General features: G+C 47.4%; 1 protein-coding gene and 1 long non-coding RNA gene across 2 annotated transcripts; both read left to right on the top strand.

Annotated features, from left to right (window-relative positions):
* The first annotated feature begins 5,410 nt into the window (after window positions 1–5,410).
* LOC135278312 (TOG array regulator of axonemal microtubules protein 2-like) lies at window positions 5,411–16,535 on the top strand. Its single transcript, XM_064384867.1, has 8 exons — window positions 5,411–5,598; window positions 7,199–7,304; window positions 8,044–8,279; window positions 9,803–9,955; window positions 11,118–11,235; window positions 12,228–12,331; window positions 13,703–13,907; window positions 15,080–16,535. The coding sequence occupies exons 1-8, from the start codon at window positions 5,411–5,413 to the stop codon at window positions 15,347–15,349; spliced, it is 1,380 nt and encodes a 459-aa protein (XP_064240937.1). The 3' UTR covers window positions 15,350–16,535.
* A 144-nt stretch (window positions 16,536–16,679) lies between these two features.
* On the top strand, window positions 16,680–19,772 carry LOC135278378 (uncharacterized). Its single transcript, XR_010345892.1, has 2 exons — window positions 16,680–19,077; window positions 19,531–19,772. It is a non-coding gene; the product is annotated as an uncharacterized LOC135278378 (long non-coding RNA).
* The last annotated feature ends 1,568 nt before the right edge of the window (window positions 19,773–21,340 follow it).

Below are 21,340 nucleotides of genomic sequence, written 5' to 3'. Positions count from 1 at the left end.
TATTGCTCAGTAAGGAAGGTGACATTTTTTTCTGGACTCATTCTGGACTAGAAATGACCTATATCATTAATCCTTAGCTGTCTCCCTTTTATTACTGACTGAAGCATTCTACAGGGTGAAGAAATCCCATTTTAGGACAGGGATTCCTCTCAAACTGCTTGGCTGCTGTATGAATTTACCCTCTGTGAAGCCATGTAAAGAATTAGTTCTCTTAGCTCTAACAGCTCTGTTGGAGAGTATTTCAGAATGAGCTCCATTGTTCTTCTTGCAATTAGAAAATCAGCCTTTAATCAGGCTGGCCCAAAATTGGCCCAGTCTCATACAGTTCAGAAGGAAACCCTCGGGGAAAATGAATTATCTGGTGCCAAGAACACAGTTCATGTTTGGGTAACACTCCTGCAATGCTAAGTTTTTCTTTGCATGTCCTCTAAAATATTCCAACAAAGAGAAGAAAATGTTGATCTAAATGCATCCAGGTATTAGAACCTGGGACTTTTAGGAACTAAAAGAAGATGTTTACTAATATCAGCATGAATAAGAGCAGATAAGAATTGCTGTCAAGAGCAATCTCCATCTCTACCCATCTCTGTCAGACACAGAGGCTCTCCAGCATCCAGGGGTTGGGGCCTTCATCGTGCAGCAGGTTTCAGTCTGCTGGCCAGCAGAGTAATGTCATGTCTGCTGCCAGTAGCCCATCCCTTGGGAGAGGCTCTAGGCATTGTACCTTGCTGCTCTCAGTCACAGTCTCTGTGTCTTCTGAGGGCTCTGCAATCTGGAACCTGTCTTGCCTGTTGTCCAGCATTGTGGTTTTGGGGGCTTGACATCTGCCAGAGATTTACACAAACCTTTGCTTTCATTTCCAGGCCTCCCACTGAGCCGGGCCAAGGAGATGGATCATCACACCGATCCTGGTCTTACGCGTGACACAGACCTGAGGGAAGGTTTTGGAAAGGTAAGGGAAAAGGACAGGGATGAGCAGAATTCCTTTCCAGTGGCGGTTTAGTGCTTGGCCCAAAATGTCACTGAAAATCATAATCATCCTCTCCTGGGCAATGTGGATTCTCTTGGGAATATATTTGACAACTAGAGAGCAATTGCTTGGCTGTTTGCAGTGGTGTCAAGGTGCCTGGTTTGGAGATGGTGCTAAGGTCATGTCAGAAGCATTCTTTATGTGCAAAGGCTGTTTTAGAGAAGTTCTGAATGACAGAATAAGCTACACATCAGTGAATGTAAGCAAAGTGCATCCTCGGAAGCAGAGAAGCAAAGATTCTAATGTTGTGTGTAAGCAAGGCTGCAAAAGAAAATGGGAGAGTTTGATTTTTCCTGGTTACCTTTCTGGCTGTATGTCACAGCCCTCTCATTCTCAAGTTTTCTGCTCATTAACAGCAGTGTTTCTGCAGCTTGTTTTCATATGACTCCCCATTTTGGTCTCCTGATGTCAGAGACCAAGTCCTTCAGAGTCCTTCAGAGCTGAGTCCTTCAGAAGCCAGGAAGTGAGAAACAGCTGCAATTCCTGGCCATGAGTGTTAAGCAACAGCTAATTACCCCTCCTTGCTGGATATTGCACATGGTTTTCATTCTCCTGCCATGGCCTGTAGGAACTGTACTGCCAGCTCACTGGCCGTGTCAGCTCTTCCTCTGTCTTGGAGCACTCCTAAGACCTTCATGCTTCAAGCAGGGCTTCCTGACATAGGCTGCAGTTGTAGCAGTGTAAGGTTGTGGCACAGAAATGTTCCACCTGGCTGTTTGTAATTGCCAAGGTGAGGACGGGAGACATTCCTCTGAAACTTTTGGAATGGATATGGAGCTGCATTGAAACCTATGGCACTCTGTGGACTCTGTGCTCCTGAGGAGATGTTGTGTCTGGTTGATGTGTCTCTCCTTACAGTCTGTGATGCATTTCCATTGCACCTAGATCCGTGCTGCATTGTGCATGTTGGCTCAAAAGAACTTAGAGCGGAAGGATGCAGAGCTTTTGGAGAGAGAGATGAAGAAAAGGAGGCAAAGGAAAACATCCTTGCAGCCCATTCGGGAGACAGTTGAGCCCGGGGATGAAGCTGAAGCAAGTAAGTGGTGGCTACACTTGTGGTGGTCCTTTTTGACCACTTGCTTGCCCTTTGCACAGTGTTGCAGTCAGACTGGGGGACTGTTCCACTTGCATTTGAGTGGAAGCTTGCTTGGGATTTAATTCTGTTTCTGAAAGAAAAATACAGGGGCATGAAGTGTCTTGCTTGTGGCCTCAGTGAGTCAGTAACAGAATATTAGTTTCCCCCCTTCACCTCGAAAGTCTTTCAGAGTAGAAAATTCTGTCTTGCAAAGCACACTGGAACTTCAGACTCTGTCCTGGAGAGCAGTCTTCAGGCAAGGTGAGTCCAAAAGAATGCTTTTCAACCAGTGTGCAACCTGGAAGAAACAAAATGCAACTCCTTCTCATGAAAACACCAGAGATCCTTCTCCTGCCACTCCCTGCTGAGGAGCTGGTGCTGTAGAGCTGTGCTGAAGCCCCCAGGCAGTGCTTCTGCTGTAGCCCCGGGAGCAAGCAGCGTTCCCGACTGAATCCCGGCCGAGGGGCTCTGCCTGCAGGGCTGTGAGCGCTGCCCGAGGGCGGCAGCAGGGCCCTCAGGAGGCAGCACTCAGCCCCAGGGCAGCACGCAAGGTTATCTGCACTTTCTCTGGTAACTTCCCCTGCCAGCCTCTGGAACAGGAAAACAAAAGCAAAGCAGTACAGGGTTTCCTTGTTTCTTAGGGGAAGCATTACTGCAATTTGGTTTGAAGCTAGAAGAGAGTAGATTTAAAGTAGATATTAGAGATATTTTTATTAAAGGAAGGGGATGAAAAGCTGGAAGGGTTTGCCCAGAGAAGTTGTTGTTGGTCCATCTTTGAAGGTGTTCAAGGCCAGCTTACATGGGGCCCTGGGCAACCTGATCAGGATGAAGATGTCCCTGCTCACAGGTGTTGGACTAGATGGTGCCTAAAGGTGCCTTCCAACCCAACCCAAACTCTTCTAGGAATCTGTGATTCTTTTTCCCATATTAGTGTGCCATTGTTATACTTGAAGTTCTTTGGGATAACAAAGAGATGTTACCCAGCTCTGGCAAGTTTTCTCGCCCTTTCCATCATCACCCTGTCTAGTGCCTTCCACTTAGAAGCTCCTCTTTGGTCCCTGCAGGCTTTAGCCTACCACCTGTTGATGGCACAGCTTCTAGAGTGCAGAGAAAACAGCCTGGTAGTGCCTTGAAGAAGAAGGTCTTGAAGAAGCAGGACAATGTGTCCCTACTGCCCAATAGGCCCATCATCCATGGGGCTGGCAGCTTCCCATGCAGCTCCTCAGGTAAGCCTGCTCCATGGCAGCTTTTTCCACACAGGTTTTTCCTTGCACAAGGAGTACAAACTGCCTCCTGCCTCAGCCAGCACAGCTGGGATCTTGGGTCCATAGTCTGTCCTGAGAATGAACAGCAAATCTACTTTTGAGTTACTCCAGCTTGGTAGTGCTGGAGCAGTGGTTCTTAGAGCTCTGTTGGAAAGCTGAGCTGAATCAAGTAGTGTAAAGGCCTGAGCTCTGGCTTTTGCCCATCCTGATAGTCCAAACTACAGCACTGGTGCCAGGAGGCAGCACTGGTGGCTGCAGGGTGAGCTGCAGGGCAGTCTGCCAGGGTGTGCTCACCGTGCACCTGCGAGAACCACCACCATCAGTTGCTCACTCACCATCTGGCCCTCTGCCTGTGCTGCTGTCCAGTTCTGCAGCCAGCTTTTCTGCTATCCCAGCAAGGGCTGTCTCTGCAGGGCAGTCAGCAGCTTGGTGCAGTCGTGCTGCTGCTGCTCCCAGAAGTGCCCGAAGGCTCCTCGTTGCTGCCATCCCACAGCCTGCAGTGCCAAGAGGGAACAAGCAGTGCCTCCTGTGTCACCCAGCAAATACAGCAGCCATGTGCAGCCGATGACACCAGGAGGGGCTGCCTGCTGCTCCCAGGCTGTTTGCTGCCTGCAGGAAATACACAGCAGACAGTCCCTAGTGGCTCTTTTCTCTCCTTTGTGGGCAGCCTGCCTGTGCTGTGATCCCAAGCAGGGTGAGATAAGAAGATGGCAGCTAGGAGTGATACTTCAATGCTCTTTTCTAGTGATGCTACTTCCATGCCCAGAATTGACCAGAACTAGCCTGAGGTGTCTCTCCATTCATACTGAATGCAGATGTGTATGTCTACAGACTTCTGCAGTGACATCACTGGTGTCAGTGGCTGGGGTACCTCAGGGACACCCAGATTAGCTCCTGTCTGAATATTTTTCTTGTTATGGTTCCTCCATACTTGGTGAGAATATGCAAGGTAGCACAAAAACCCTATAAAGTCTAGGGCAGTTCATCAAGATTCTGTGCAATATTTATACTCCATCATTGTAGACAGCTCAAATGTTTTCATCTACACATTAGAAAATGAGCTTTTTAGTGCACAACATGAAATTTTTGATTGGCAGTGCTTTTGATGACAAATGGGTTTCCTAAGAAATGCATTTATCATCTGATTTTCTTCATACCCTCTAAGTTTTTTTCCTTACCATAAAATTTAATTAAGGCAAACCCAGGTCAACTGATCAACAAGAGAGTGTGTCTGCCAACAAAGCGGATCTGTATTTGCATATTTTTATCCTCAGAGTGCATTTGGAAACCTTTTTAATCAACTGTCTAGTCTGGAAAGTATATTTTTCCACAAGAGAAAGCTTAGAACCTGCTGAGTTTGCAAACACATCCATTAGATGACAAATTTCACCTCAGCATCTTTGAAATACAGGCAGTGTGCACCTCTGAAAGAGTACAGATTGATGATGTTTGGAAAGAACAACATCCATAAAGTACTGCCTTCCCAATAGTACGGATACTAAAATGTATGTGCACTCAGCTGCCTGCTGTCTAGAATATTTGCAGTCTGTGGGAACAGAGGCGCTGTCAGGTGGGAAGGGTCAGGTATGGCTGTTCCCTGGTAGCTGCTCCGTGGGGATTGAGCTGGGCCCAGCAGGGCTGGCCTGTTCAGGCTTGGCTTGGTGCTGTCTCCAGGCAGCTGCAGGTCTCTCCTCAGGGAGCTGCAGAGGGCCCCTGTCCTCAGGGCTGGGGAAATCAGGGTGCTGAGACAAGAGGGGCACTGAGGGGTTCCCTCCTGGGCAGTGAGTGCTGCTGCTCAGCGCTGTCTGGCAGGGAGCGGGAGCTCTGCGGCCACAGGAACCTGCCGCTGGCCGTGGCACCTGTGGCCCTGGGGAGCTGGGGCTGCGGGGCAATTGTCAGGTTTAGCCTGGAGCTGTGCCCAGCTGGGGGGCTGGGAGAAAGCAAGGAGCCCCAGGAGCCAGAGAGCAGGGAAGTCTCTGAGCCAGTGCCAGCTGGCACCACAGGGAACCCTGGCTGGGAGATGGGGCTGCAGGCCGCTCCATGGCGGGGTGCCTTGCCCGGGCCGCAGCGCCCATGGCCGACCCTCTCCTTGCAGTGACCTCGCAGACGGCCACTGGTGCCCCGCGCCGAGAGGAGCCGCTCCGTGGGCATGGGCAGAAGGACAGAGCCTCTCCAGACCCACAGCACTCCTTGCTGGAGGCACTCTCCTTGCTCAGCAGCGATGACTGGTAAGAAAGGCCTTGTTCACTCTGTGTCCCTCTTGGCATTAACGTAGGTTAGAATTGTGTCTTGCTAGTACCTCTGAGCCCCCGAGAGCCCAGAGTGGACAAAGGGCACTCGTGAAACCAGAGCAGTGAGAGGATAAAGATTTGAGAGCAGCCTTTTCTTGGCTTTGCTCTGCAGCACTGCTCCAGCTGCAGCAGCTCCGTGCTGCTTCCTCGCTTTGCCTGTTGCTCCATGGAGCTGCAAAGGAAACCTTGAGGGGATGGCAGAAGTTTTGAGTGTAGAGATTTGGGTGCCTTGGGCCACTGGCCCAGTGGGACTGAGTAAGATTCCTCTCTGCCCCCACTGCTGACAGCAATGGCAGGTGACAGCGTCTCCCTGTGACCTCCTGCATGGGAGTCCCAGAAGCAGCTGCAGGGAGTTCCTCCAGGGACTTGTGCTGTCCAGTCCCTCAGCCTGCCATTACTCCTGAAGGGCTGATGGCAGAAGAGAAGGAAAAAGATATTAAATCCTCTAGGAATCTTGCACTTTTGGAATTCAACTTTTTCCTTCTCACTGCTTCATATGGGCCTGAGATGTTTTGTCAACACTCACCATGTGTCCCAAAATTATACACAGGCAGAAGGAGGCCCAGAGGTGATAACCCTACAAATGTTAGGTGATATTGGTTTCCTTTTTAATGTCCTTTTGATCACTCTCCAGTAGATGCTTCATTCACACAGGGGTAAGGACTCCATACACACTGGGATGAGCATGAAAAATCTGCCACAATGCATCTCCTTGTGCAGTCACCTTTGTTTTGTCCTTTCTCTTCTGCTTTCTCTTCCCTATTTCTCTTGGGTGTCCTGTGAGGTGCAGAGAGCTTCTACAGGTGTGGGGGATCCGGATGACGCTCAGGGGTGCCTGTGGGATCAGTCGCCAGCCCTGTGCTGCAGCCCTGATGCCTCACATTCCTTCCTGTAGCTGAGGCCCTGCACAAAGTGCTGAGAGACAGAGTTGTTTGCACCTTTTAAATAACACGTTGCTGTTGTGGTGGTTGTTTTAGGTAGGGGGTTTTGGGAAAAGCCAGAGTTTCAACAGTTCTTGCTCAGAGGTGGAATCTTCTGGGACATCCTGCTGCTTTTTGGGGGAATATGTGAGGTGGAATGGAGGGGGTGACAGAGAGGCCTAGATGGCAGAGGGGAAACTCAGCTCCAGAGTGCCAGTGCAGACTCTCAGTGCTGAACTGCCTGCTGGGGCTGACAAAAAAGGAAAATGCCCCAATAACAGCTCGGTGGGACTGTGTCTCAGGGACAGGCACAGGGAGGTGACAAGAAACAGCAGCTTGGTCTGGTCTACAGCTTCTAGGAAGCAGTGCCAGGGGGGCATCATGTGCCAGAGATTTCAGAAAGGCTGTCTGCTTAAATGGCCACTCTGAAACCCCTCTATTCACCTCTTGGATTTGTGTAGGCTTTTGACAGCCACATCATCCTGTGGCAACCTTTTCCATAACTAAATTAAGTACTCCTTGAAAAGCACCTCCCATTGTTTGACAGAGCTGCCAGCCTGATAATCTCAGCAGGTGCTGCCTTGGGGGAGAGAAAAAAATAATCTTCTGCCTTTCAGGGAGCTGAAGGAGGAGGGACTCTACAACATCAAACACCTGGCTGGGTCCCATTCAGAGGTCCTGCTTTCCAGACTTCATGACGTTTGCTTGGCAGTTACCAACGAGGTGAGAACATTGTTCTGAATTGTCCCACATACTTCATACATGGTGTGTAGAGCAGGTATGTGCTTGTTCATCTCCATGTGTGCTCAGGGTCTGCCTTCATTTCTGCTTTTAGACCTTCTATTTCTAATTTCTGTCAGCTATCTGTACGATCTGTGGGTACATGTAGCTGTATTTACTGGTAAGTTGGGTATCTGACACTTGTCTTTGAGTGTGGTGCACTTATAATGCAATGTGCAAATGCAGAAACTGAGACACTAATGAGGTTATTTGCCAGAGTCCCAGTCTCTGCCCAAGCTGTAATTCAACACTGCAAATTGGTCTCTGGGTCTGAGCCTGTGTTTTCTGTTTCCTGGCTGAGTGCTTCAGCTGCTGGTGTTGTTTTTTGAACAGGAGCACCTGACTCTTCTATCTTTATTATTTGTGCTTTTATGATTTGAAAGCAGCCCTTGCTTCAGTTTTCTAGTCAAAGGGCTTAAAATCAAAGCTGTGAACATTTTAGAAGAGTTAAGTAGAACACTTGAATGAAATATTTTTTTTTAGGCCTGCAGTAAGCAGGTCTGAGACCAGAAATTGGTGCCAGAGTAAAAGCCTTTCTGTACTTGTGCTCTCCTGCTCTTACTGTACTTTGATGTTTCTCTGGACACAGTGGGATGTGTTGTCATTTTTCTGGGACTTCTGTTGAAGGCAACTGGTTTTCTTTTCAAGGTGATTCTTATGTTTCCCCTCATGACTTGTCCAGGTGGCCAACCTCCGTTCCAAGGTGTCCTACTCTGCAATTGTCACTCTGGGAGAGCTCTTTGTGACCTTGAAGAAGAACATGGACTCTGAGGTGGATGAGGTTGCTTGGGTCCTTCTGCAGATGGTGTCCAACTCCCCAGAATTTGTTCAGAAAGCAGCCAGTCAGACCCTGGGGATCATGGTGGAGAATGTGACTCCTGCACGAGCAATGACTGCTGTCATGGACATGGGAGTCAAGTAGGTTGTTCTTCTTTTAGTGATATTCTTCACCTTCTAGTGTGTGGGAGGGAGAAGGGATGAGACAGAGAATGGGAATGGTGGGAGGGAAGGGTCCTGTATGCTGCATCTTCTGTGAACTCAGTGACTTCATTCTCCAATCAACGTCATTTCTCTCTTCTTGTCACCTGTTTCTGCCCTCCTGCAGCCTATTAGTTCTCAGAATCCCAGAACTTTAGAATATGGGGAGTTGGAAGGGGCCCATCAGGACCATTGAGTCCAGCTCCTGGCCTTGCACAGAACAGCCCAAGGGTCACACCAAGTGCCTGAGATTGTTGTCCAAATGTTTCTTCAACTCTGTCAGGCTTGGTGCTGTGACCACTGCCCTGGGGAGCCTGTTCCAGTGCCCAACCACCCTCTGGGTGAAAAACCTTTTTCCTGATACCCAAATGAAAGCTCCTCTGACTCAGCTTCCTGCTGCTTCCTGGAGTTCTCCCAGGCTGTCAGATTTTCCTAGCTGTGGTGACTGATGGGGAAGTGAAAGTGCCTGCAAAGGCTGAGGATAGAGCCTTGTGCTTTTGTGGCAAGAGGGACAATTGCAATTGCAGCTGTGAGTGGTGTTTGGTATTTCACAGCACTAACCACAGGGGCCCTGGGAAAACCATGTCTCCTCATGATGCCATTAGCTTGAGAAAGGAGGAGGGTACTTGCTGGGGTGTGGAGCACATGGGGGACAATCTGCTGGGTGTGGCACAGCCTGCACAGCAGGTGCAGCTCCTGCCAAAAGGACTCTTGTGTGACTGTCCTGGCCATAGAACTCTACTTTCTATTCAAACTCATGTTTCATGTTAGCCTTGGGATGATAAATCACTTTAAAGGCACCTTCACAGCCTGACTGCCATGGGACAGTTGAAGCACATGCTGCTTTAAATGTTGGTGCTGGGCCTGATAGTTCCCAAGAGACACTCTCTAGAACAGGACAGCCTGGCTAAACTGCCTGTCCCTCCTTTCCTCAGCTTTGGAATAGGGTAAAACATTCAGATGTCTCCGTTGCCAAGCCTCACAGAAGAAACAGGCTGCATTGCTGGATATTCTGAAACTTCATGGCCCACAACATGTTTTCCCTGCATTTGTTTTTTTCCAAAGATCTGCAGATTTGGGGATCATGGGTGGAAAGAGCCTCAATCCCGCTGCAGCTCTGTGTACTGGGTGCCCTCTGATGGGTCAGCATGAGTTGTCTTTAATTTCTAAATCATTCATATGTAATCTATTTCCTTAATCTTTCTCAGAGTAAATACTGTGAAAGGAGCTGGGTATCAGAGAGTGCAGGGAGACTGAATTCCTCCCTCTGCCTTGCAGGCAGTCCTTCTGTACAATGCTAGCTTTGTGTTTACCTGAGTTCAGAACCTTCTAGCGGTGTCTAAAGTTGCAGGGAGAAGCCAGGCCTCCTTCCCCCAGCAAGGACAGGGAGCAGGCTCTGGCCAAGGCCTGTGCTGCTGCTGCTCCTTCTCCCTGTGCCCCAGGGTTTGCTCTCTCCTTCCCAGGAGCCGTCACGCCCAGGTGCGGAAGTGTGGGGCCGAGCTCCTCCTGTCCCTGATGGAGAGAATTGGAGTCACAAAGCTGGCAGGCACAGCCAGGGCTGAGAGGCTGGCACACGTGGCAGGGAAGCTTGCTCAGGACTGTCACCAGGACACAAGGTAATGATCTTCATTTCACCTCCTAAAACAGGAAAAGCCTTTTGTGTCTGGTTATAAAGGTAAAACCCCACAAGAGTGGAAACTGAAGGAAATATGAAGTTCCCTCACTGTGTGAATAAGGGTCATAGAAGCATGGAATATGCTGAGTTGGAAGGGACCCATCAGGGTCATCCAGTCACACCCCTGGCCATATGCAGTGACCCCAAGAGTCACTGCATGTGCTTGAGAGCATTGTCCAAAGGCTTCTGGAGCTCTGTCAGCCTTGGTGCTGTGACCACTGCTCTGGCTTGCCTGGGCAAATGACTGTACTGGGTAACCTGAGGTTGGCCAGCAGAAATGAGCATTGCCAACTTCCTATGGCTTGAAGGATTCTTTACTGAGATCAAAAGAGCTCAGATGAGCCAGTCCAACAGTTTTCTTTGGCCTTGGGTGCACAACACAAAGCCAAAGTGTTGGCTAATATTCATTACTGAAGGATCCCAAACATTTGTTTTTCATTAATTTAATACATTCCTATAAATATTTCAGGGGTCTTTAGCCAACATATTCAGTCTTTCTGAACTTGGTCTGCAGATTTCTAGAATGCTGTTATCTGTGGCTCAATGACCTCCAAATTTCTTCTTGAAGAAAACTGTGGTTTCCCAGTGGCAAAATCAACCCAAACCACCAAAGTCCCCTTACTCTGATGATGAAATTCCCATTAATAGCTGCCAAGAACACCAGAGCAACTAGCTGCCCCTGTGCATACATATAGTATAGAATAATCAATAGGATGCATGAGGTGTTTTGTCCTGGCTTCCCTGCCAGTTAAAGAAAGGCAAATTATTGTGCAATGGCAGCAAGACACTGCTAATAGGCTCTGACAACAAAGCAGATGTGTTTTGCTTGTTGTCTGGGATCCTTTGATCCCACAGGAGCACACCCACAGTTTCAGAGTGAAATGGTATTTTTCTGTTGCCCCACATTCTCCTCTTGCCTCCTGTGTTCATCTGACAGCACTGTGCAGTATCAACTGGAGGTAAATCTCCCTCTTTGCTGAGTAGGTAATGCCTTCTTGTGCAAGGATTGCACATGATGAATTTAAGGTATAAGCCTCTTCTGTTCACACTCTTCCTTTGTTTGTTCACTTTTCTTTCCTTTCCTCCCTCCCTTCCTTCCTTAGGCATTATGGACAGAAGATGGTGAAGATGTTGCTCAATCATCAAAAATTTAAAATGCTTTTGGAGCGATCTCTTTCCACCCATGACCTGGAAGATATTCTGACAAGAATGCAGAAGAAAGTAAGTGCTTGGCAGTAGAAATGGCTCCTTGGTGCAAGTATTGCCACTGCTAATATGAGATCAAACATCCCCAATCTGTCTTGATCTCATTCCTCTTCTACTGAATCATTTTTCTCCTGGGAGTGAGATGTTAATCCTCAGCCTGTTCATCTGCAAACCACAAAGAAATTGATGTTATTAGGGAAAAAGTGGGGTTTGGAATATTTTCAATATCATTCACAAAGAAGAAAGGGAAAGAGAGCAAATGGGTTTACATTTAAGTGTAAGCCCCCACCATGCTCTCCCTCCTCTGCCCAGTAAAGCAATTAAGTGAGAATAGTGCTTCTGAAGAGAACAGAGTCTTTGCAAAAGATACTGGAAGTAGTAGTACTAAAAATTTCCAAATTTACAAAAGATGGCCAAGTCAATCCTAGTTACTACAGTTACAGTCTTTTGGGAATACTGCCCTGCTGTCAAGCTCTGTGGAACTGGAAAAATCTTGGTGAATTCAGCAGCATCCAGTGGAAACTCCTTTGGGTTTTTTTTTTGGGTTTTTTTTTTTTTTTTTTTTTGGGGGGGGGGGGCAGGGATTTTATTTTTTTTATCGACATTACAGAAGGGAGCATGCCTTTGTTCAGGCACAGGGACAGTGAGTGTTGAACCAAATCCTTCCAACACAATGGGCCAACCCCCAGAGAGTCCAGATTTTTCTGTTGCTTCTGTTGTTTACGAACACTTGTTGCCTGTCAGTTTGCATTATTCCCATTTATGCTCAAGACTAATGAATTTGGGATTTTAGACTGCTGCTCAGTCTGGTAGCACCCATAACCTGCCTTGGGCTATTGAAAACAAAGAGTTGGCATCACTGAATCCCTGGGCTGTTTCTATCTGCAAGTTAGGAAATGTTTCCCTAAGCCTTGGTAGCAGTGATCCTGGTTCTAACTTGTGTTTTAAACAGGGAATTTCCTATTTTATACTCTAAAGATTGATGGGGTTTCTCTATGTCTTTGTAGGGGATGGAAAACCAGAAGGCTGAACGCCCATCTGTCAAGGAGCTGGTGAAGAAGAGGAACGATGGCTCCAAGAAGCCCCAGGCCACATTGTCTTCTAGCAAACGGTACTGAGCACTTTATTCAGATGTGACAAAGCACATGACAAGCTGTACATGTCTCTTCCTCAGGAAAATCTTTCTGGCAGAGATGGCCAGTGACACAGATTGTTCTCTTTCCCTACAAATGCTCTATGATAAAAAAAAGTCTACTTCTGCATTAGGCTGAACACAACTTCTTTGGAGGGGTTTTCACAATTGAGAGACAAAAAGACCCCATTGGTTGCAGCTCAGACGATCCAGTGCAGTGGCAAGGGCAGTGGTATGGAGGCTATGACAGGGCCAAGTTTCTGCTGCCTGACTTGGGACAAGGAAATTCAACCAGGGCTTTTTTTTCATCTGAGTGGAGTCTTTTCCTGATGGGTGTTTTGATGAGAAGTCTCAGTCTAGAAGGAGGATGCCATTCCACAAAGATGCAGTTCTCATGCATGTGGTTTGGCCTGGCTGAATCATGGTTTTCTTACCCTGAAACAGTATCAAGTTTGAGTAGTAAGTAGCAATGCAATTCCTGATCAACTTCAGGCAACAGGTGTCTCAATGTGGACTTTTTGTCTTGATATTCCTGTCCTTCATCTGATTTGCTTGATGGAGACAGCATGTTTGGTTTCCTTTGTCCTGTGCTGCAATCAGCATTTAAGACAGGAATTTGGTCCTTGCTGTCTCTTCATGGCAGTTGCAGAGCTACTTGTACCTGTTCTCCTCTGATCACAGAGGGGATTTATTTAGCTCTGTCATGCTCAGCAGTGGCAGGAAAGTGACCACATGCCTCAGTAGCATAGCTAGCATCTTTCCATGTTCATGGAAGAGACAGGTTGATCCAGGAGAATTGTTCCCAGTGGGGTTGTTAAGCTGTGGATTTAGTCTCTAGGGAAGCAAATGAAATGTGAGTGTAGGTCTGGGGTGTCTGGCTTCTGTTTTTATCTCTGTGACTGATTTTCTGAATCCTTCACATATGACCCTGTTCATCTGTTCAGATGCATCTGAGCTATTTTTGCAGATTGTCATGCCTGGTTGTAGAGACACTTCTCCGGAGTGATGAGTTTCCTTATTATGAGACACAAACATCCCATATGAGGAGCCACTTAAACTTGGAAGTAGTGTGTCTCTTTCTCCACAAAGCAATGTGACCTGTGTGCCTTGGCAGCCATCTGAAGATAGATCAGATGCATCTCATCCTTGCTTTTTCTGAGTGAGCACTGGCGAGAATGTTCCTTGCAGATTGTCTCCCAAAATGATTGTCATTAGGTCCACGTTGTTTTTCAGAGCCTCATGATTTTCCAGCTTGAAATCACATCATTAGAAAAGCTACTGAAGATGTTTTGCTCACAATTTACTGAAGGTATTATCACCAACAGGTCCTCATTTGGTTTTATTTTCCAGGGTGAAATCTACCTCTGATGGATGCCTCCTACACCGTGCACAAGCCCAGGTCACGTTACCTCCGGTTGAGGAAGAAACGGAGCTGCTCCAGAAGCTTTACAATCTCCTGGAGGCCAAGGGGTTTCAGACGCGCATGGAAGGAGTGTCACTCCTCCAAGACCTGTGCAAAACCAGCCCCCAGCTCATCTCCACTAACATTGTCCAGGTATGTAGTGTATCTTCATTGCTCCTTTCCTTTAGCTCCTTTCCTAAGCCTGCAGCAGTAAAGTTAATTCAGTGTGTCTTGGCACTCCATCCTGGCTGTTTGGGACATGCTGGTCCCTCTTACCCAGGCAAATTTAATTCAGGTCCAGGCTTCAGGACAAGTTATTTCAGTCCAGCTGTATACGTCTGGCAGCTGCCTATTGATGCTGTTCATCGATGATGACAGAATTTTCTGCTGGTGTGACTGCTGCTCTCTCCTACTCCCAGCTGGGTTAAGTGAAGGCAATCCAGCCACTGAAAGCATGGCAATTATTCTCTAGACCAAAAATGGGTTTACCTAGGGAAGAGAAGATCAGACTGGGATGGTTTAAACCCAGGGTTTTTTTAAGAATACTTCCATATACTCCATCTAGTCTTGCACAGGCACAACTCTGGCTCTCATTTCCATCCTTGTTCCTATTCCTCTTGGTAAAGACAGTGCTCACCCTTTTTGGGGGGTCTTTTTTTCTCCTTGGAAAAGGAGGAAAACAGCTAAGGACTCATCTCTGCCATCTCCTCCCAGTAGCTGCTTTTCCCCTTTCTCCAAGAAAAGGTGCCTGATGATGTGTCTGTCAAGGGACTGAACCTGCTCTAATGAGGGCTGTACAGCTCATTAAATTCCAGAAGTCTACCTGTTACTTAGAGAAATGGTCTGCATCCTGGAAGAGTTGATCAGAGCCCTGCACTTCTCCAGATACTGCTGCTGAGACAAACAAAAGAAAACTTAGATCTCCTCCTGCCATAGTTTTGGCAAAATCCTAATTGCCCTCAGTACTTGAGGCAACTGTGTAGAAAACCGGGCATTGTAAACATCTGCTTCCATACTTCTAAAGCAAAGGTAGTCTTTAGCATGAAGAAATGGAATGGATTTAATGATTTACAGATGGAGTGAAATACCATAGGAACTATTCTGTCCCCAACCAAACCTCTTAAAAACAGAAGAAAATCTTTCTAGCAGCATGAGGTTGTGCCACCATTCCAGTGAGTGGCCCACAGGAAAAGAGTGAAATTGTGCAAGCAAGTGCTGACCTGACAGAAAGTATCTCTCTCATCTTTTACATTGCTGACTGCTACATCCACTCTTCAAACAAGGACATGTGAATCCAGCTTTCATGTTGTTTGTTCTATTCACAGATTTTTGATTATTTTGTCCTGAGAATATCTGACAGCCACAAGAAAGTGAAGCAGAAGGCGCTGGACGTGCTGGCTGAAATCACAGGTGTCCTGAAAGATGCCTTGAACCCGGTGATCATTGGTTTGCTGGAAGGAATAACAAAGAACCTGAACTCCAAGGACCCCAGGGTTCGTGCCGCAGCTGTGAAAGCGCTGGAAGAATCCATTGCTCATTTAGGTAAGGCTGAGCCCTGGCATGGACTCTCCTCACCTGTGTCTCTGTCTCTCTGACACAAGAGAGTGCTGAGTGCCTTGATAGCTGCTGTTGTCTGTGGAAAGCTCCAGCTGGCATCCCTCAGAAGCTGTGCAGGTGCAGTCCTTATGCACCAGTCCCCCAACAGGCTTGAATGTGATCAGCATTTCCCAAAAGTCCCAGGAGCCCTTGGCTCTGTGCTGCCTGTCTGAAGAGCAAGTCCCAGACTACAGCTTTGCTGCAGTTCAGAGGCAAAGGGGGTTTGGAGTTTGATTGGGTCCCGTTTGACTTCCCAAATGAATAGCTTTGCTCTTGGCATGAAGGGAGACTGACCCATCAGAGCTCCTGCAGAGCAGCCACCGGGAATGCTCTACATGATAGGCATTAGCTGCCTATTTACCCCTTTTCTTCTTTGTCTTCTATTTTCAAAGGGGAACTTAGGATTTGCCAAGTTCATTTCTTTATAACAAATAGGTATAAACCCAGCTGTCAATGGTGCCTTGTTCCACATGTTGTTTTGCATGGGGCAAGATGTCTACAGCAGTTAGCTACATAGGCAAAGGCTGCCCTAAATTCCTTTGCCACACAGATTTATGTCAGCTCTGAAAATGCCACACTGGGGAAATGTGCCTGAAAATAGGAGTGTTGAAGAGGCAGGTCTTCAAGGGGAGTTGCCACTTTCTCCTCCTCAGCTGCTCTGTGAACTCAGGAACTGCCTGACTCGGTGCCTTTCTGTGTCCCAAGTATGGGGTTCTTCCTTTTTGCTCTGGGATGCAAAACCATTTCACTACTTACATGTGACTGAACTCTTGAGGTCCCTGATGGGAAATGTTTTAACATAGCTCCTGATACAGAAGACAACTTTGCATTTACAAATGTGAAAGGAGAGCTTTTCTTTTGCAATTTAAAACCTTGCCAAGCAGGCTGGAAGGAATGAAGAAAAGGATTCAAAAACCAGCAGAAATGTACTTTATTTTATAGAATGGGGTTGCCCCTGCCCTTTCCCTCTGCACTGTCCCTTGTCCTATGGCCTCAGAAAAGCGAGCAGAAACATGTGTTTCACTTGTAGATAAAGTGTCACTGCTGAAGGAGTTCAGCTACCAGTGGAATCACCTGAGTGGCCAAGCTCTGCTGGATGTCACGGAGTGTATCACAGGTATGGCCTCCCCTTCTAGGCCAAGAGGTCTTCCCAGGGAGTATTTACAGGCAATGCCTGTGAACAGACAGCAGAGTAGCTCCGCCAAACCAGGAGGTGCTGAGCTTGTCCCTCCTGCCCAGTGCCCAAGGCAGGTGTATTTGGCAGGTTTCCCTGGCTGCTGCAGAGCTGTGCAGCACCTGAGATGGGGGCAGAGCTCGGCCTCGGGGCTGAGCTCCCACTGGGGCATCTCAGAACCCAGCTCCAGGAAAGGGAGGGGCTCAAAATACCCCAGCTGGCCCCTCTCTTGGAAGCTCAGGGACATCTGTCATCTTTTAGGGAAAATGGTGGCAAATGCTGTTTCAGGGGACCAGTTTGTTTTGTCCTCACAGAACTCTTGTTTTTCTCTTGGAAAGCTTTGAGGCTGAACTGTGCAGAGCCTGGGGTCACAGCTTAGGTCAAAAGTCAACAGACGTATTAGAGGCAGGGATTTAGTGCAAGGCAGCCTTTGGAGGCAGAGGGGCAGAAGCAGAGTGCTGAGGCTCCCTGCCTGTGCTGTCAAAGTGGCACTGGACTGAGCATTTCAGGGTGTGCAAACAGTGTCTGCCTGTGTCAGCACTGTCCCAAATGTTACAAATGCAGCTGATAATTGATTCCTCAGAGGTGCTTGTTATGTCAGCAATACCCAAAGAATGGGAAAATTATAATCCCAATATATACTAGAACAGACTATTGATAGTCTTGCTTTATCTGGGGCTAAAGCCACTGCTAATTAGGCCAACATCTTTGAATGCAAGGTTTAATACACTTTGTGTCTCCATTAGGAATCTCAAAAGGGCATGTTCAGCGATTGGGAATGTCAAAGGCCCTTTAAAGAGCTTTGAAAAAAGTAGATCTCCAGCAACAGGGAATTTAGTTTTACAGATCTTTTGATCTCTTTTTCAAATAAAGGAATGAAACATAAATTAGGACTACTTTAGAAAAAGTAGATGTTCTCTCTGAGATTCAGTAGGAAGAGACAGCTGTTCCTTACCTTCAATAGTCACCAATATCTTTAATTGTATTTAAACTCAAGTGAATTCCCATGTTAAAATGGGTACCATAACCCTTTTCCTGCTTAGCACAATTGGGGTTTGGGTACTTTCAGGAGCTGTTTTAATATTGATGACTGCCAGTGGATTAAAAGCTCAGAGAAAATAAAGTCTCTTCCACCACAGAATAATAAATGGCTACTAGATAACATTTTGCCTGATCAGAAAATAAGAATGGTCTCCAGAGCTTTTCATCTTTGATCTTTCAGCCAAATCTGCCATGCAAGGAGCCTGTTGGTAGTAAATTTTTGTCTGTGATATAGTTTGGTTCAGAAAATGAGCAGAGAGCAGATTTCAGAGACAATATGAGAAAACACTTGTGTTTTGGATGAATTTCAGTCCCCTGTGTAGCATTTTGCTCTTTCTATGCCCCTACTTCAGTGGACATTATAAGAAAAAATGCCATTAACATTGGGAGGGGAAATGGCATTAAAATGTGGAGATGCTCAAATGCCACAGCAATGGGGTCTAGCTAATTCTCTAAGACACCCTGAGGTTTGAAACAGCTGCTTGTTGGAAGCCCCAGAAGCATTCTGCCAAAGACACCAGCTAGTCACTGATGTTTCCAATCCAACTGCCAAGCAGCAGCCGTCTCTGGTGGGCAGGAGTTTTGAGGTGTGTTCTAATACTGCCCTTTGCTGTGTGCCATTGCGCAAAGGGAAGAGCCAGATTAAACGTTTGGCACTTGACATCAAAGTTATGAAAATGGAATCATCCCTTTTATTAGAAATCTCTCAATTTTCTGTCCACGGTGCATTTCCGAATCTTCAGTGTGGGTTTAGACAACTTCTTAATGGAAATAAAAAGCAACTGGACATTTCATTCATTGCTCATGCAGAAAGATAATGTGAAATAATTTAGTAAAGGGACAAAGTCTGCCACAGGGACAAGGCTGTGGTTGGAGAAATTAGTCCTGAGGGATTGGTGGTTCTGTTTCCAGGATGATCAGCTGCTTTGCCCGTTTCTGGATCATGGGGCTCTGTGCTATTTTGCTGATCTTAGCCAGAAGGCTTCCAATTAGCAAGAGCAGAGGTAGATCCCTGTTTGCATTAAGGCTGGTGGTTGAGAAGCTGTGTCTCTCTCCCGGCAGTGCTTGTGGAGTGGGTTTATGCCAGGAGCCCTGAAGTGGTCCAGCACGACGCCCTGCCCGTGCTCTGGTCCTTCCTGGAGAACAAGGCGCTGCCGGTGCGAAGCGCCAATGTCCGCACTGTGGCCACCAAGCTTGCCTCTGCCCTCCACAAGGTGATGGGCACCAAGCTGAAGAGATGTGCTGCCAGCCAGCCTCCACATGTGCAGGAAAACCTCTCCAAAATGTTGGGCTGGTGAAGGCATGATGTTCTCCAGAGAGATGACAACGTGCTGAGTTGGACACCTCCAGATCTGCCTTGTTAGCTGTGCCAAAAGAGACCAAATGCTAAGGAAGGGTGTGCACCTGCCCCCTCTCTCTCCATCGCCCTTCCTAGTCATGGCATGGGGGGCCTGAAGCAACTCCAGACTGAGGACAAGGTGAAGGCTGATCATGGCTCAGCCTCACACAGAGGTGAGGGGGAGCTGGGCCAATCTCTGGTGGGAGGAAGGGTCTTGTGGCAGCCCAGAGAGCCTGTGCACATTGCCAGGGAACAGCTGTGCCTGCATGTGCCCCTGCAATGAGCTGTGCTGCTGCCAGTGCCTGTGGAGCTGGAGGGCTGCTCAGCTGTGGGGCAGGCAGAGGAGCAGGAGGGTGCATGTGCAGCTGAGCCATTGCTGGAGAGCACAGGGCTCTGGGCTCCCTGCTGTCCCAGGGCAGCCCAGAGGCCAGGGTGCTCCTGTGGCAGCCCTGTGGAAGTGGGCCAGGGTTTTACCTTGTCCTGCCTCAAGTGCCTGCCAGCAAGAGCATGTTTCCCTGTGCAGCTCTTTAGAAGTTTGCAGGATGTCTGTCCCATGAAATATGGAGCTTTAGCTGCTTTAGGTTTGCATTGTGGCCCCTGTTAAAATTTCTGTCTCCATTTTGCAGATCGGACTGGTTACAGTCTTACTGAGAAGGTTCCTCTGGACAATTCCCATGGTGCCTTACCCACAAAGTCCTTGCCTGCTGTACAGAAGAGCTCTCTTTTCTCCAAGTTCAGGAAGAAGCTGCTGCCTGTATGAAGATTGTTTGAAGAATAGGATTTATATGTTAGGTTTTGTAGTAGATGTACATATGTTCTGATCCTTAGATGTAGTTTTGAATAAATGTGTTTTGATTGTACCTTTAAATCTTGATTACATATTTTTAATTGTATATATTTTATACTGATGATGAAAAAAAAGTAAATAAATAAATTAAATTTAAATAAACCAGGAGAAGAATGTGAGACCAGGTCCTGCTAGCCTAGAGATGGTGGGAGTGCAGCTCACTCAATGTGCCAGTGTCTCACCACATCCTTTCCTCCTCACTGGGCCTCTCCTCTTCCTCTTTGGCCATGTTTTCTTGGTGTCATTTGTGCTGCTCTTTGCTACTTGGCATTACGACAGGGCCACCTGTTGACTTGTTTGGGGGACAATGGATCCAAAAGATCCTGTATAGTCAAAAGCTTTCTACCTAGGTGTGTTCTGTGCTCAGAAAAAGCCTGAGCAAAGAAACAAAGAGAAATGTGCCCAAACCCCAAAGCTTTGCTCCTTTGCAATCTCACACAGATCTGGCTGACGGGTGTCTTCAATCACAATTTCATAGGTAAGAAGAATTCGTGTCTTTCACTGGGAAAAGATGCACTGATTTGGAAAAACTGTCTGTATGTATATTTACCCAGGACAGCAGCCCAGCTGTGTTGTTTGCACCTTGTTTGCAGAAGGATGAGTGCACTGGGAGGCCAATAACAAGTGACAAGGGTTCCTCAAATCTGTACTGCAGCCTGGGTGCCATTCAGCCCAGAGCTAGGGGACAATTTGTTCATCATGGAACAGTGCTGGCCACTGAAATGAATTCCTGCACAGCTGGAAGAAGCAATTCTGGATGCAGCTCCAGCTGTTGCTGGGCTGCATGATCATTGATAATGCTGCCTTTCCAGAAATTATTCCACAGTTTTCTTTCATAGGCATTTGAAGCTTTTGAACTTCACATTTCACTTTGCTTTGCCTTAGGGAAAAACACTTCTAGGCCCAGTGCAAAATGTAACCTTTTGCCAGCAAAGTTCTCATGGTTGCCACCTACTGATGTTACAGAAGAAACGGCATGGGAATGTGTTAATTAGGTCTTCTGAAAGAAAAATTCTATGTCACCTGGCTGCATGTGTTTGCTTAGCTATGGGTCTAGTCCTGGCCTAGTAAAGCCCAGGCAGGGTGGCATGTTGGCGGGAAAACTAGCCCGTGAGCTTGTGGGGTTGCCATCACCAGCAGAGTGAATGTGGCCTTTGGGGATTTCTATGGAGACAAAATTAGGGACCTACTCAATGCCACAATATTCTTTTAGATCTTTCTATAATGTTCTAGAAAAGGCTGTGAAACTTCACATCTCCTTGCACAGCCACTGTTTGAATTGGGGCATTTTTGTCCCTCCTCAAAGTCATTGCTCTTGCACACCAGAAACATGAACATCCACCAACAGGAATGATGCACGGTCCTCCTGCTGCTGCTTCAGAGCACTGGGAAGTGCAGACCTGGGTATGACCACCATGAACACTCAATTAGCATTTCATGCTCCTTCAAGCTATCCAGATCTCAGGGCTTTTTGTTTCAAAGCAGCCACTGTACTGGCTCTAGGGAAGAACAGGAAATGGGAAGCAGCAACTGCCAGCCTTGCAAGGGTGTAGGGGAAAACCACAAGTGTCTGCATCAAAAGATGAATG

The sequence above is a fragment of the Passer domesticus genome, chromosome 11, assembly GCF_036417665.1.
Source record: "Passer domesticus isolate bPasDom1 chromosome 11, bPasDom1.hap1, whole genome shotgun sequence".
NCBI classification, from domain to species: domain Eukaryota; kingdom Metazoa; phylum Chordata; class Aves; order Passeriformes; family Passeridae; genus Passer; species Passer domesticus.
This window is presented reverse-complemented; position numbering and strand designations above follow the sequence as displayed.

What these genes read in the sequence shown, in the direction of transcription:
- LOC135278312 (XM_064384867.1), top strand. Translation starts at nt 5,411, where the DNA reads ATGGCGGGGTGCCTTGCCCGGGCCGCAGCGCCCATGGCCGACCCTCTC. An exon ending in TTGCTCAGCAGCGATGACTG is followed by an intron (nt 5,599 to 7,198) that starts GTAAGAAAGGCC and finishes TCTGCCTTTCAG; the next exon opens with GGAGCTGAAGGAGGAGGGAC. An exon ending in TCTCCACTAACATTGTCCAG is followed by an intron (nt 13,908 to 15,079) that starts GTATGTAGTGTA and finishes TTCTATTCACAG; the next exon opens with ATTTTTGATTATTTTGTCCT.